General features: G+C 42.4%; 1 protein-coding gene across 14 annotated transcripts in view; it reads right to left on the reverse strand.

Moving 5' to 3' along the window:
• Nucleotides 1-15,276, reverse strand: part of LOC309605235 (RNA-binding protein 14) — a 50,662-nt gene that overhangs the window by 14,177 nt on the left and 21,209 nt on the right. For 8 of the 14 annotated variants that reach the window (XM_082340833.1, XM_082340823.1, XM_082340824.1 and 5 more), the window contains one exon: nt 13,243-13,658. The exons of 5 other annotated variants lie outside the window; for them this stretch is intronic. Coding sequence is in view for 2 of the 9 variants with exons in the window: in XM_082340824.1 (XP_082196950.1) it covers nt 13,639-13,658 (20 nt within the window). In the remaining 7 variants the exon portion in view is untranslated. Of the gene's footprint in view, nt 1-13,242; nt 13,659-14,927; nt 15,156-15,276 lie in introns of those variants that run through there. One more of the 14 variants, XR_014231303.1, reaches the window with a different exon arrangement.

Here is a 15,276-nt window from a genome sequence, read left to right on the forward strand (position 1 = left end):
TGCTCTATTGCCAAGGAGAACCGAAGTGCAAGAAATGACAGTTCAGTCCCAGGAACCCACAAAGGAAGAGGGAAAGGTCTGGAAAGATGATTTCAGTCAGCAGTGTCTTAGGTTTGCAGGCTCTCTGAGGATCCAGGCCAAATTTAAACCGCACAGCAGCCCTACGGATTTAATGACACCCATTATCTCTAATCCACAAGAACCCAAAGAGGTAGCATCCTTTGTCTCCCCTGGTAATTAAAGCAACTGAGGTTTAGAAAGGTTAAATAATTTGGCCACCCTCCCCACACACAAACAGTGGTGAAGAAAAAAGACCCCCGATTCCTACTGCCTATTCACCACAGCAGAAAGCCAAAGAAAGAAGCTACTGAAATGGAGACGAACAGCTGGCAAAGGCACCCAGCAGTCCTAAGGCTAGACTCTATCTACCCTACTCAGGGGCGGGGTAAGCCTCTGCATTTGGCAAGGTGAACTAGACTTCCACTGACAGTGTCCCTGGCCCACCCTTGGCTCTGGTATCTCAGAGGCAGGACAGTTATTATGAGAATTAGGAAAATGAGTGGTTAGGGAAAAGGCCCTCCCCACCCTAAGTACCATTATATTCCCTCCACGTTGGGGCATGGCCAGTACGCTTCAGTGGCTGTGTTTGTGAATCATACCTCACCTCTCCATAGGGACACAAAGAGGTATTTGGGCCAAGACCACCTAAGCTGAGTAAGTGGCCAACACTCCAGAGACCATGCCACTGCTGCCACACGCCCACCCCACCCCCCCACCCGGAACCACACTGCACTGAACCGGACAAGGTGAGTCAAGCTCAAGATGGGCCGGCGCAGGTCTGGCTGGAGGAAGCTCGGAGGTCCGGACCCTGCAGGGAAGTCAGAACCCCGAGTGCGACTGGGAGTGGAGCTCGCACTGCCACATGTCTCAGGACACTCACTAGACTAATCGATGAAATTCAGGCTCTGGAGCTGGACTTAAATTAAGCCAGAACTTAAATCCAAGCCCTTTCTGTGGTCTTAGACATGCAATTTAACCTTTCAGAACCTGTTTCCTCATCGTAAACTTCCTCTTAGAGTTGTAAACTTCCTCTTAGAGTTGTTCGGAGTAAATGCAAAGCACTCAACTGGCCATCATTATCACAGATGAACTGTGATGTGTGCAAGCAAAAGAGAGGGTTCCACCCTATCCATGTAGGGAGCTAGAGGGAGGAGAGCTGTCATCACTCCCTCTTCAGTCTTCAAAGATTCCAGCTCCCCCTCCTTTCTTTCCCAGCTGTGGGACCTAGACACAAACCCACTCAAACTCTGCCCTTAGGGATCACCAAATCTCAAAGCTGAAGGGCCCTCCTAGGTTATCAGTTCTGCCACCTCTGTCTTTCTTGACTGCTGACTTATGGGATGGGGCACAACACCAACCCTAACAGGGGCCATCCAGGAATCCTCCGGTCCCACCCCCGGGTCTGGTCCTATGCTGGCACTCAGTTTCCTGAATGACTGGTAACTGCTAGGGCAATGAATGGATGAGGGCAAAGGCAGAGGGTAGTATGTTCCCAGGAGGAGCACATCATTCAAATGATAGCTTACATATATACATATTTATTATTAAATGCCTGTTACATGTCAGGCACTGTTGCCAGGCACTGGGGCAGTTTCCTATCCCCCTAACTACAATTCTGTGAGGAAAATATTCACTAAATGAGTAAGCAAAGAAATTGAGATAAGTACCACAAAATACAAAAACTGGGCAAAATGGTAGGGAAGAATAAGGGGGCATCTCTTAGAGGCTGTCAAGGAGGGCGCTCCGATGCTTGATCCTGAAGCTATGACCTGAAGGTAAGAAATCAGTCTTAAAGTGGTCAAGGGGAAAGTCCTTCCAGGTAGAAAGAAGGCCCTGAGGCAAGAAAGTTTTTGGTGAACAGGTTCTGAAAGGAGGGCCAGTGTGGTTAGAGAAAGGCAGGTGGGGAGCCTGCTGATGACACTGGAGTGCAGGGTAGAGGCCAGATATTTCAAGGCCTAAGGACTGGCGTCTTAAACACAATAGGAAGCTGGAGTTATGGAGTGACAATCTAATTTATATCTAACAACACCATCTCAGCTACTGAATGGAGATTAAATTGAAGGATGACCAGAGGAAAAAAAGGAAGGAGGAAAAGAGAGGCCAGAATGCCACTGCAATAGTCCTGGTGGGACTGTATGGTCTCCACTGTGGTGTGGCAAAGACATGGACAGAAGTGGCAACATTTGATATAAAATATGCTAAGGGACAGACAAGGGGGATAAGAAATGAGGGAAGAATCAAGGATGACTACCAGGAATCTGGCTGGAGCGGCTACGTGGACGGTAACACCATTTAAAGAAATAGGGAAGGTTGGAGGAGAAATTATTTTGGAGTGGGGAGACTCAGGAGTTCCATTTCACATGCATCAAGTTTGAGATATTCTGTTAAGACAACCAAGGAGAATGCTCAAGCAGGTCTTTGGATTCCTGAACTTTGAGCAAAAAGAGATTTGGGAGAAGAGATGTAAATTTGAGTCTTCAGCATCTAGATCAGCATTATACAACAGAAATATAAAGTGAGCTGCAAAAGCCACATGCGTAATCATTGAAAACGACTAATAGCCACGTTTTTTAAAGTGGAAAGAAACAGGTGAAATTGTATTATTTTTAATAATGTATTGTATTTCACCTAATATATCCAAAATATTATTTCAACATATGATCATTAAAAAATGAGTATTTTTACATTCTTTTCCATACGAAGCTTTTGAAATCCCATGGGTATTATATACTCACAGCACCATATGTGCCTGTGGCTCTTATACGGGACAGCACAACTTTAGATGGTACACAAAGCCAAGGCGGCTAATGAAATCACTTGGAGCAGGGTTTCCACCTCGGCACTGCTGCTCTTTGGGGCGGGGTAGTTCTCAGTGCGCGAGGGGGCTGTCCTGCGCATCGCAGGCCGTTTAGCAGCATCCCTGGCCTTCACCCAGTAGATGCCAGTAGCATCCTCCCAACTTTGACAATTAAAAAGGACTTCAGACATTGTCAACTGTCCTAGGCAAAGGGTGAGGAGTGAAGAGGGGAAATCACCAGTGGTTGAGAACCACTGACCTAGACAGAGAGAGAGTGTAGAGAGAAGAGGGCCTAGGGAGAACGCTGGGAACTCCAGCCTTACCATCTGCCTTAGGTAGTGTGCATGGGGAATTAAAAGGTTCAATTCTCTGGTTCAATTTTTCTAGGACTGTAGGCCCTAGGGAATTGAAAGGAAGGGGTGGGGTGATTTCATGTGAAAACTGCAGAGGTCCAGTTTCTAGCACATGAAAACACCCAACCAATGTCGGTAACAGCAACAGTAAGAGGTCCTCCCCCACTGTCACTTCTTATATAATCAAGTTTTCCTCTCCTCATCTGATCCCTTCCTCTTGACAAGCGGTAGCATTTACCAAGGACCACTGTCCCCAAAGAGAAACTCCATATAACTATTTGGAGAGATTGGGGGTTATCCAAATTGGAGGAAACCATGGGTAGAGATTCAGTATCAAGCTTCTATGGCCTCGTATGTAGACACACAGCTTGCTTGAGCATAGAGGAGAAAGTTTGGGACTGGAATCTAGATGGTGGGTAAAGCCAAGGAAATTGGTGATAATAGAGGGGCCCTAGCCTAATTGTTAACAGTCCTGAAAACTTATCAGCTTCCTTTCCACCTTGAAAACCCAAATCTGTTTTTAAAACAAACAAACCAGGCCTTTAAGGAACATCTAGAGGACTAGCTGGTGCAAATACTAAGGGAGGAAGGGCCCTGGCATTGACTAAGATGTATAAAAAGTCCGGCGTACAGTGTGGCTGAAGCCAAGTGAGCAAAGGAGAGTAGGACAAAGTCAGCTAAGAGGAGGAGGGGGCAGATCATGTAGGGCTTTACAGACCTTGGCATGGACTCTTACTCTGAATGAAATGAAAAGCCCCTGGGAGGAGGGGGGGTTTGAGTGTTTTGTGATGTTATCTGATTTCCGTTTTAAAAGGATCACTCTGGTGTAGACAATGTAGAAGCAGGGACATTAATTAGTAAAGAATTTAGGAAATCCAGGTGAGAAATGCTGGTGGCTCTGACTAGAGTATTAACAGGGGGATTCTAAGAAGTAGAGCCCATAAGATTTCCTAACGGACTGAATGTGGGTATAACCATCATTTTCAGCCAGAGTGCATCACATCATGATACTCCTCTGCTTAAAAACAATGCAAGACTATTTCATTCAGAGTAAAGACCAAAAGTACCCCAGATGATCATTTAACTACCTGACCTCTTCTACCTACCCCACCCTCCCCCATCACTCCACTCTTGCCTCTGGCCTCCTTACTTTGAGAACTGGCCAGCTACAATCCCATCTCCAGGCCCTTGCTCAAGCTGTTCTCTCTACTTGGAATACTAGAGGGCTGTAATGGCCAACTTCCACCTCATTCAAGTCTATTTAAATCTCAATTTCTCAGTAATCTACACCCACATACATTGCTCTAGCTCTCCCAGTCCTCCTTACGCAACTCTACCCTTTTTAATACAAAGCTCTTATTTCCTAACACACAGTTTATTTATTTACTATGTTCACTGTCTGTCTTGGGTTGGAGTGGAAGTTTCAGATGGTGGAGCTTCCATAGTTTGGGTGATGAGACTAACAAAGAGGAGAAACCACCAGCATGTCAACCATAATAGACATGTGGCATGAACAAGAAATAAGCCCTGACCTTTTTTACGTTTAAGAAAAGATCATTTCACAATTTAGCATGAAATCACTAGCAACATTCCTGTGGAATGGCAGGGGTAAAAGCCTGATTAAAGAGGGTTTAAGAAAAAATGGAAAGCAATCATTAGAGAAAGAAACCATATAAAACAATTTTGAGTTTTGTACAAAAGGAAGTGAAGAAATAAAGTGGTAATAACCGGCAGGGGAAAGAAACAGAGTCAAGACATTTGTAAAATGGGAATGACAGAATGTCTGTAATGCTAACAAGATTGATTTAATAAGAAGGAAAAATGGATGACATGAGAGGAAAAGAACTACAGGAACAAGAAGGGCCCTAATGCATAAGTAGAGCAACTAGCCTTAGATAAATGCACAGTTAATTGGGATGCTGGAAGGTGAATAGGTGTGCTGAGAATGCTAATTCTCTTCTGATTGCTTCAGTTTCTTCTGCAAGGTGGGAAGCACGTTATTCATTAGGTAAATAAGCACGAGAGGAGAGGAAGTGAATGGGAGGGCAAACGGACCAAGGACCTATTCTCTAATTCTGCCTAGCAGAATTATGGGTCTACACCAGATGTAACGTTTGTAATAATTTATTTAAAGTGAGAGCAGTCACTGAGATTGTTTTTCTCCAGCAACCTTCAGCCTCATCAGTCAGACAAATGAATAGATGAACTGCATTTAATCTGGGTTGTGGTTTTGCCAAGTATGATAAAGCTGGGGACTGGGTAGGCTTTGGGCTTGCAAGAAAAATGATGGTGTAGCAAAGGAATGACAGTGATTGGTTATGGTTTTCAAGTTGGATAAGGAGGTGATAATATTAGAGAGGGTGAGGGACAATGAAAAGTAAAATCAATGAATTGGAAGTTTCAATGGGATCAAAAGGATTGGAGTATTAAAGAAAGCAATCTGGAATGACAGAAGATGGCTGAGTTGAAGATAAAAAATAAATTTCAAAAGACTAAGAGGATGGCATTTTTGAAGGATTGTCTCCAAACCAAAAAAACAAAACACACTTCTACATCAACTGGTGTTTAAGAATGGTGCACCACCGAGGTGATTTACCCATTCCCCCTTGTTGAAGGGGGAAAACACTGCCAACCAGATTTCTTACCCATCTGCTATCTTAAGAGACATTCAAGGGCTTCCCTGGTGGTGCAGTGGTTGAGAATCTGCCTGTCAATGAAGGGGACACAGGTTCGAGCCCTGGACCAGGAAGATGCCACATGCCGCGAAGCAACTAAGCCCGTGCGCCACAACTACTGAGCCTGCGCTCTAGAGCCCACGGGCCACAACTACTGAAGCCCACGTGCCTAGAGCCCGTGCTCCGCAACAAGAGAAGCCACCGCAATAAGAAACCCACGCACTGCAACGAAGAGAAGCCCCCGCTCGCCACAACTAGAGAAAGCCCGTGCGCAGCAAAGAAGACCCAACACAGCCAAAAATAAAATAAATAAATTTATTAAAAAAAAAAAAGAGAGAGACATGCAACACCAAAACCTAAAGGAAATTTGTTTAAAGAAATTGTTTAATGACTAAGTTAATTTATGACTGACTTTGGAGGATGCCCAGGTACTGTTTATTATTTCATTCTTTACTTTGGTAAAGCAAATCAGTATGGTTCTAACATGACTCTTTCTAAATCCAAAGGTATATTAACTATATAAGAAATTAATCTCTGATGAAGAATTGGACCAAACAGTAAGAATGCTGGTCTATATACTCCAAGTCAGTCAAATACTTTAGTGAAATTGTGGGGGGGGGGGTTGTTAAAAAAAATTAAAAAGGCTGTTCTTGTTGCAGCACAAGAATGTAGGCGAACAGGACACCAAGAGGGGAAAATAAAAACAAAAAACCCATGGCTTTGGGCACCAAGAAAGTTAAGATATCTGCTAATAAGCTGTAGCTTGACCTACACAACCATTGCAGAAAACCAGTTGGGTAAAGTCTTCCACCCAGTAGGAAATCTGGGGGATAAGATCTCCACTTAGGCCAACATAATGGCCCATAATTTGATAAGTCTAAAGTATGTCTTCCAGCCAGATAACTTACATATTGTAAAAGGCTACCAATAGTCTTAAAGCCTAATTCAAGAAAAAGGCCATGGGATATAAGTAAACTCCAAAATAGCAAACATAAGAACAGGCCAAATATGGCAATGCACCTATATGAAACTGGAACAGATTTATTGCCAATCAAGTAGAAGAGCTCCTTCACCAAATATGAGGTGGTTCTAAAAACATCAGATAAGGACTCCCCTGGTGGTCCAGCGATTAAGACTCCACACTCCCAATGCAGGGGGCCGGGTTCGATAGGGAACTAGATCCCACATCCATGCCACAACTAAGAGCCCACCTGCCACAACTAAAAGATCCTGCATGCTGCAACGAAGATCCCACGTGCGACAACGAAGATCCCACGTGCCACAACGAAGATCCCACATGCCACAACTAAGACCTGGCGCAGCCAAATAAATAAATATTAAAAAAAAAAAAAAAAGCAACCCTCAAATAAGCTTTGTTTTGGATTGCCAAGGGGGGATAACTTGACAAAGAAAAAATTTTCAAAAGTTAAGGGATTAAAATTTATGTATCTACCCCCAACTGTTCTGCATGCTGTCCACCAGAGGTGGAAACAGTGTATGACAGAGAAGGAATAGGTGAGGAGAGAAATGTCATTCTCATCCATCTTGACAAATAGAGGCAGATTGGGTCCCTGTAGGTTCAATCCTATTAGAGAAGTCCTGGGCATTGTCACAATTGGATTGGGGAGCACTACTGGTTGGTTGGTATGTTCTGTAGGTTGACTCCTACAGATTGAATCCCTGGAGGACAGGCATGCCAAACCACAACAAATCTGATTTATACTCTATAAAGCCTAAATACATTATTCAAAGCACTCTAGGCACAGATTTACAACCAGGGTTGACTTTTCCCCCAACGCCAACCCCTACAGACTGTGATTTAATGGGTCTAAGGCAGTGGTTCCCCCTGGATAAGCAGGCTTTGTTCGAGTAGGTAGGACGCATCTGTATCCTGTTCATTCCAGTCTTTCATGAAAAGTGCTAAAATTTCTGCTTCTTATAATCAGAAGAGGAAATATGATGTTCTAACATTATTTTCATTCCTTTAGTTCTACTGCAATTAAATTGAGATTTCTTTCAATTTGGTCCCCAGCTGAGTGGCCACCTAGAAAGCAAAGTCAGGTATCTACCTCATACTCTATATCAAATAAATTCCAAATAGATTAAATTTTTAGTTAAAAAATGAAACCATTAAAGTATCAGGAAAAAAGTAAGAATTTTCTTATGTTCTTCAAGTGCAGAAATCCCAAATATGATGCAAATCCTGAAGTCCTAAGAATAAAGGCTGGAAATTCAACTACCATACATTTTATTTTCTTGCATGGCAAAAACATCATGAATAAAATGACAAACTGGAAAAAACACTAGCAACTCCTACCACAAAGAGCTAATTTCCTAAACATATACATTGCTTCCACAAGTTAGTTAACATGAAGACCCAATTTTTTTAAAAAGGTAAAGACTAAGGATATGAAGAGACAAAAATGAAATACAAATGGCTCTTAAAAATATAGAGATGATCAACCTCATTCATTGTAAAAATAGACGCTAAGTATAACTATAATAAGATACCATTTAACCCATCAGGTTGGGAAAGATCAACAAATACATTGATGAGGGTTTAAAGAAACATTTGAAAAACTGGAATAAATTCTGAGAACAATCTGACATGTAGCAAAATGTAAAATGCCATTCCATCTCTAGGAATATAACTTAGAGATACACTTGCACTCATGCAAAGTAACCATATTTCATCTAATCCAAATGCCACTGATTCTAAGGTCATCGTTGATTTTAAGATGCATAATTATTTTATGTACCACTAAAATCAAAACACTGCCAATTAAACTATGGATATTAAGATACATTCAAATTTCTGATATTAAAAAACGTGGGGGAAATTAAGGAATATATATATATATCCTATAACCTCATTAATTTCATTCCGTAATTTTTTAAATTGAGGTAAATATTCAAAATCTGGTTCCCTATCTTTGCTGGGCATCCTGAATTTTACAAGATGTGCCATGCTGAAGTTCTACAGGAAACCTTTTTGGGCATCTTAGCTCCCAGGCTGCTTCTCTGGCTCTCCAGGAAAAACTTTTCATCATTTACTACGAAAGTCTGCTCTTCAAACCATTTCAAGTCTATAAATAAAATCAGAATGTCCTAGTCCAGCTCAAGCTAGTGGGTAAAAACTATCCTCCTTCCCCTTGCAATAGCCTAGATGGAACAGATCAGGTTGGATGGTCTATACCATCGGTCCCCAACCTTTATGGCACCAGGGAGTGGTTTCGTGGAAGACAATTTTTCCATGAACGGGGGCAGGGGATTCAGGTGGTAATGCGAGTGATGGGGAGCGGCAGATGAAACTTCGCTCACTCCCTCGCCTGTCACTCACCTGCTGCTGTGCGGACCAGTTCATAACGCAGATCAGTACCGGTCCGCAGCCTGGGGGTTGGGGACCCCAGGTACTAAGGAAGCTCCAAACTCAATCTGGTTTCAATATTCCTTACATAGTGAAAATGAGAGGTCCCATCTCGTAGCTTAACTGAGTACAAACAATTCAGCATGTTAAATAGAGGTACTCTACTGAACCAGCAGGCTTAGCCCTGAAAAGAACCAGCCCCAGTGGACTAAGAGCGTAGTACTCAGTTTCCCTATTGGCCTTGACAAGTTAGAGAAAACATGAGCAGTAGTAACATACTCAATTCAACTTTAAGATTTACTATCATTAGCTAAGCCCCTTCCTTCTTTGGTGTCTTATCTCCTTGACAAACTGCTAGCACCACCCCTATCCTGTATCTCAGGGGTGTTATTTACCTGCCAGTGAATAATACTAGGCCCTACTCATGTCAGAAAATTTGCATTTGGTGAGAAGTTGGAAGGTTTCCCAAGTTAAGCCATCATCTCAGGCTTAGGTCAGAAAAAAGCCATTAGCATAAAACTTATTTTTATCAAAATTATCCATGAACATGATTTAGCAAAGCAAATTTAACAAGGCTTTCAAAAAGTCTCTTGCCCCATCCTCCCCAAAAGCAACAGATCTTAGCTCTTTTCAGCGTTCCTTACCTTTGTGTCTGAATAAGATGCTCATTGTTCTCCATTTACCACTTTAAGAAATTATCTATTAATTTTTTTGGGTAATATTTATTTGGCTGCGCCAGGTCTCAGTTGAGGCACGTGGGATCTTCATTGCCGTGTACGGGATCTTCGTTGTGGCGTGCAGGATTTTTTTTTTTTTAGTTGTGTCGTGCAGGATCTAGTTCCCTCACCATGGATCGAACCCAGGACCCCCGCGCTGGAAGCCAGGAAAGTCCCTTTCGATTTCTATTATGAAATTTTGAGTTTTGCTCTTACACACCCCATTACTTACCCACCCACACTTCCCTATTCTCCCAATTTAGTTAGATGACAATTATTTTATTAAATATATAAATCATGCTGCCATGATTATGACTCCGTAGAGCCCCTAATTGTATTTTATGAGTTTTTGTTTACTCTGGAATTAGCATTTACATTTTTTCATTTATTTTCTATTTTCTTATCAGCAATTGAGCTAACTCTTCAAATGAACCAAAATTTCCTCAAGATACTCAAATATGGTAAGTTTTAAAATCAGTCTTTGAGTCATTCTAGAACTCAACTTCCCCTTGCTGCAACCTAGAGTACTGTTCTCCAAGCCAAAGTAGAAAAGTAGTCCTGGGACTTCCCATTGCCATCATTTCTGGGAATTCCATTTGCCTCAGCATGAGACCACATGGAGAATTCCAGTACTAAGCGAACGAACTTTACTGGTAATTTGCACCATCATTTAATACCACAATGCAAACAGTCTACCTCTCGCTACTCCATCCCCCTAGCGTCTAGCTTATTGCTGATGTAGCTCTGGGATAAGAAGCCTGGTTTAATTCAGCATTCCAAGTCAACCCCAATTTTGAGGGTGTCTGGATGACTTTTAAGTGAAAGTTAATCTAACACCAAATCAGTATCATCCTGAAAACTGCCCTCCTAAGTCCTCTGACTCATCCAGAATCGGGCCGGGCTAGACGCCATCACAACAGAACGGTGTAACCATTCCTATCTCCACCTAACATATATACCAGTTATTTGCACACCCAAATTGCCTACGCAGAAAGCTGCCTGTGTAGGCAAAGTAAGGACAGGCACCTAATCATCTTTATTCTCCACAAGGTACTTAACATGTAGTAGGTAACCAGTGAGTACTTCACGATGTGCAAAGCAAGCTCTCAGGTGGATGCTAAGCACAGTTTACTCAACGGAATGAGAAGTGGAAGGCTACATGGGAATTCCCTGGCCGTCCGGTGGTTAGGACTCAGTGCTTTCACTGCTGAGGGCCCGGGTTCAATCCCCTGGTGCAGAACTAAGATCCCACAAGACATGCAGCGCAGCCAAAAACAAAAGTGGAAGGCTACAGAAAGCTAGTGTATTAAAGCATCACTCTTAAAAAGCTACCGTACAACTCCTGAGGCTAAGTGTTAGCAGTATAACTTTGTCAGTGACACAGGGCAGACTATGTGGCCTCAACTCGAGATACATTTGATTGGAAACTCACACAAAAATAATTTCAAAAAATGTAATGTTTAAATATCAGAGAATTCAATCATTTCAAAACACCTTTCTAAAGTTTTAGAACTATTTTTCCACTGTTCTTAACAGCGTTTTTCCTTTCAACAATAATTTAAAAAATCAAAAACAAAAAAACACTATAGTAGAAATACAGCATTAAACCAGCCCAGATTCTGGCAGTCATGAAAAACTCATGTTGTCTGTTACAGGGAGATCATGCTCTCAGAGGGAGAAAGAATGCTTTATAATGCAAAAATATATTACCCTCATATTTAATCCACTGTGACATGTCACCACCTTCACTGACCATTCCCATCTAAATGCTCTACTTGACATCATGTAGTTTCCCTCTCTTAGAATATAAGCTCCAGATCTAGACCTAAAACAGTACCTTGCAGAATATCACTCAAAATTTTTATTTGTTGAATCAATGAACACTGCTAGTCCCCATCTTTTGAAACTTGCCAACCCCACCCATTGGACCAAGGGGTACGTTCATCAGTGCTGATCAGTAATGGGTCCATCTTTGGCGGAAAAAGGAACCAAAGCAGGAAAACCCTCTAAGAAGTGGCAGTGGCAGAAAACCAAGCCAGCCAGGGGAGATAAAGACAAATCCAAGGACCTAGCCTAGATATTAGTCATAATTTTCTTTGTTGATCACTTCTTATCTGTAGGAGCTAATAACTCTCCCCGCCCCTAATCCCAACTCCACCAACAGTTTTCCCAGAACTGTTGTCTTTACCACTCGACCTCTCACGAAACACAACTTCCATATTCAGTAAAATGGTGGCTGGGAGATTAACACATAAAACACCTCTCACAGGGTTTGAGAGAGCAAATATCCAATAAATTACAAGTTGTACTCATAGTTATCCCCATCTCAGCCATCTATGAATGACAGAAACATTAAGTAGGAAAATCTGAGACTACCCAACTAAAAACCAGCTCCTTCTTATCTCCCATTACCACAACCCACCTTTCCTAAAAGCATAATGCCTGGCATACAGTAAGTGCTGAGTATTTGTTGAATGATGCTGGGAAATGCCCTAACCAGACACAACCCCACTATATATATGTTAAAACTGGAGCAAGAAGGTACAGACAAAAAACATCTGCAAGACAGTCTGTTTTGATAAAAGCATGGAACTAAGACGCAGTGGCTCTTCCTTGTACTCACCCCCATCCTTGTTGTTAAATAATCTAAAGCTCACTTCTGGGTCCTTCTTCCATGCCTATCATTCTAAAGGAAATGAGGTACTAGTGGGGCCACAGAGGAATTCTTTGGATTTTGGCAGAACTGTACAAATAGATGGTGAAAGCTATCAAAAAATGTTGCTTACTGGCCTAGGAAAATAGCAGAATGCTGTTGGAGCCACAACTTAATTTTCCATATGGCACGAAGTGAAAGCTGACCTCCTGTTCCCTCAAACCCTTCCTTATTCTAGACCTCTTCCTTGGAAAGTAAGTCAAACTAGATGTACTGATTGACTGGGTGGTTGGAATGGTAGTAGTGAGGGGTGGGTGACAATTGTTTCTCAAGCAGGGAAAAGTCCCACATCTCAAAACTCCCAGTAAGTTGATGGTTTTATAACAAAGGTGTATCAGAGACAAAGTCTTTAATGGAATAAGCCTGCTTGCCTGGGTTCTTCTATATAAGCCCTCTTTTACCTTTGGCACCTATAAATCCTATCTACAATAAAGAAAATAACTGCAGTGATGTTCACCCAGAACTGAATGTCAAACCTTACACCCTCCCCTTCTCTTCCAGGGACAAATAAAGAACCCAGACACAAGCCCAAGTAAGAACTCTCTCAAAGCACACATTCCCTAAGTTGAAAAACCATTTATTTCACCGGAAAGAAAAAAGTGATCCAACTCTATGTGTCTACCTGCCATAAGCCTTTGGGTCAAAAAGACTCAGGAGCAGTGACACTCTCACAACACCCACTGGAAGCAGGAGGTGGGGATACAGCACAACCCCCACCAGTTTCTGCACGCAATGAGGCCTGCTGGGAGAACAGAACATGATGGGAAGCTACAGAAGTATTGAAGGACAGAAAGAACAGGGAAATGGGCAGGAGAGAGGAAAGAAGAGGTGGTCTGAACTTAACAAGGTAAATTAAGGTCCATGGTTCCTGGGGGACTGAACGCACAGAGCTGAGAACGTCCCGGAGATGGGGTACCACGAAGGGTGTATTCTCATGCACAACCGCAGCTCGGAATTTCAGCCCACACACATCCCACCTGAAAGAGAGCACAATACAGGGGCTTTACAGCAAAACTCACAAGGGCTTTCCCACTTACACTTCAAAGAACATCTTTACAAAGTACGGTAACTTGACACTCCTTTTAAGTTTACTTGTATCCATCCATAGTATCATAATAATCTCTAAAGTGAAAAGAGCTTGAAGGCCAGACAGTAACTGGGAAGGGTTCAAGCAATCCCAGACTGGCCTTTCTCTAAACTAAATAGCAAATTTTCTTTCACGAGAGTAGACAGACATTGCATTTCTCTTGATGTTAGCACATTAGCATTCCTCAGAGAAGGCAATTCCACATTTACAAACTGTCATTGGAGGGCAGGAAAAAGGGAAAAGTTCCAATTAGCTCTTAGCTCTCCGGGAGTAAAAAGTATGTTTGAATCTTGGAGTTCCAAGTTAAAAACCGTTTAAGGTCTAGGAAAAAGTGGCGTTAACTGAACAAGCTGTAAGACCTGAGGGCGTCCAACTCTGCCTAGGGAAGAAAATAAAATAAAAGAACATACTGGAGGGCATGTGTAAGCTACACATCAGGTCACTCAAGTTTCTTCTCCAGCCCTATCAGTGATTTCCTATCCAATAACCCTGGGCAAGTCACATACCTTCTGCCCTAACGGAAAAGATGACAGTATCACCCACCCTGTTACTACAGGATTACAGACCAATGGTAATGTCTGGGACACAATGGGAGCTACTCAAGACAAAGGGTGTTGTGAGACACCCTTTAATACAACAGCAATCTCAAACACCTCGAGCCCAAAGCTGGCAAGCATCAGAAGAGAATACACTCAAGTAGAGCCAAATGGATCATTAGGCTCAAAATGTATAGGAAAAAGCCAGAGGACTCAAGGTAGAGCTGGTGGTTCAAGAGTGTTACATGCTCATAGCTGGTGGGAAGATGAAGGGAGTGATGTGCTTAAGGCAAAGCTCCCAACCTTGGATTTCAACATTACTGAAGAAGAGTAGAATTAACAGAGTGCATACATATTTACGTTATTATATACCTTAAAGAAGTGGAGAGAATGTCAAATCTAATACTGTGGGGACAGTTTAAAAACAAAACTGAACAAAGTAAATGGGCTCTTACAGGACAGATTCAAAGATAAAGCAATGGGGTAGGCATTCTATTCAGCTCAGGGAATGAATGTGAACTGAGCAGAGAAGTTGAATTTGAGCCTATGCCCCAGACTCCTTGTTGAAATCAACTTTATAAGTTGAAAGATATCTTTTTCTACTCCTCTCTGCCCCAACTTACCATCAGACCTTTCACACAGCATGAAGAACAGGAACCTTGCAGACCTTAGTAATGTCACACACCTAGGAATTTCAACGAAGGCTCTGAGAAACAGCACACCTGGGTCTGAATGTCTGGTTTCCAGGTTTGGGTCAATTACAGCACACAGGTGTGACCCAAGATTCATCACACCACTGTTTGCTTTTCCAGGCACAAATGGAATCAGATTGACTCCCAGGACTAGGAGCCCTGGAAAAACAGCCATGAGGAATAAGGATGTTTATGTATTTCAGAAAGTAGTTAGGACTTCTCCCTATCCTCTGAACCATTAGCAACCTTACCCTAACCCTGCAAAAGCAAGCAAGCAGGG

Source organism: Balaenoptera borealis, assembly GCF_965194805.1.
Source record: "Balaenoptera borealis genome assembly, chromosome: 11".
Taxonomy (NCBI): domain Eukaryota; kingdom Metazoa; phylum Chordata; class Mammalia; order Artiodactyla; family Balaenopteridae; genus Balaenoptera; species Balaenoptera borealis.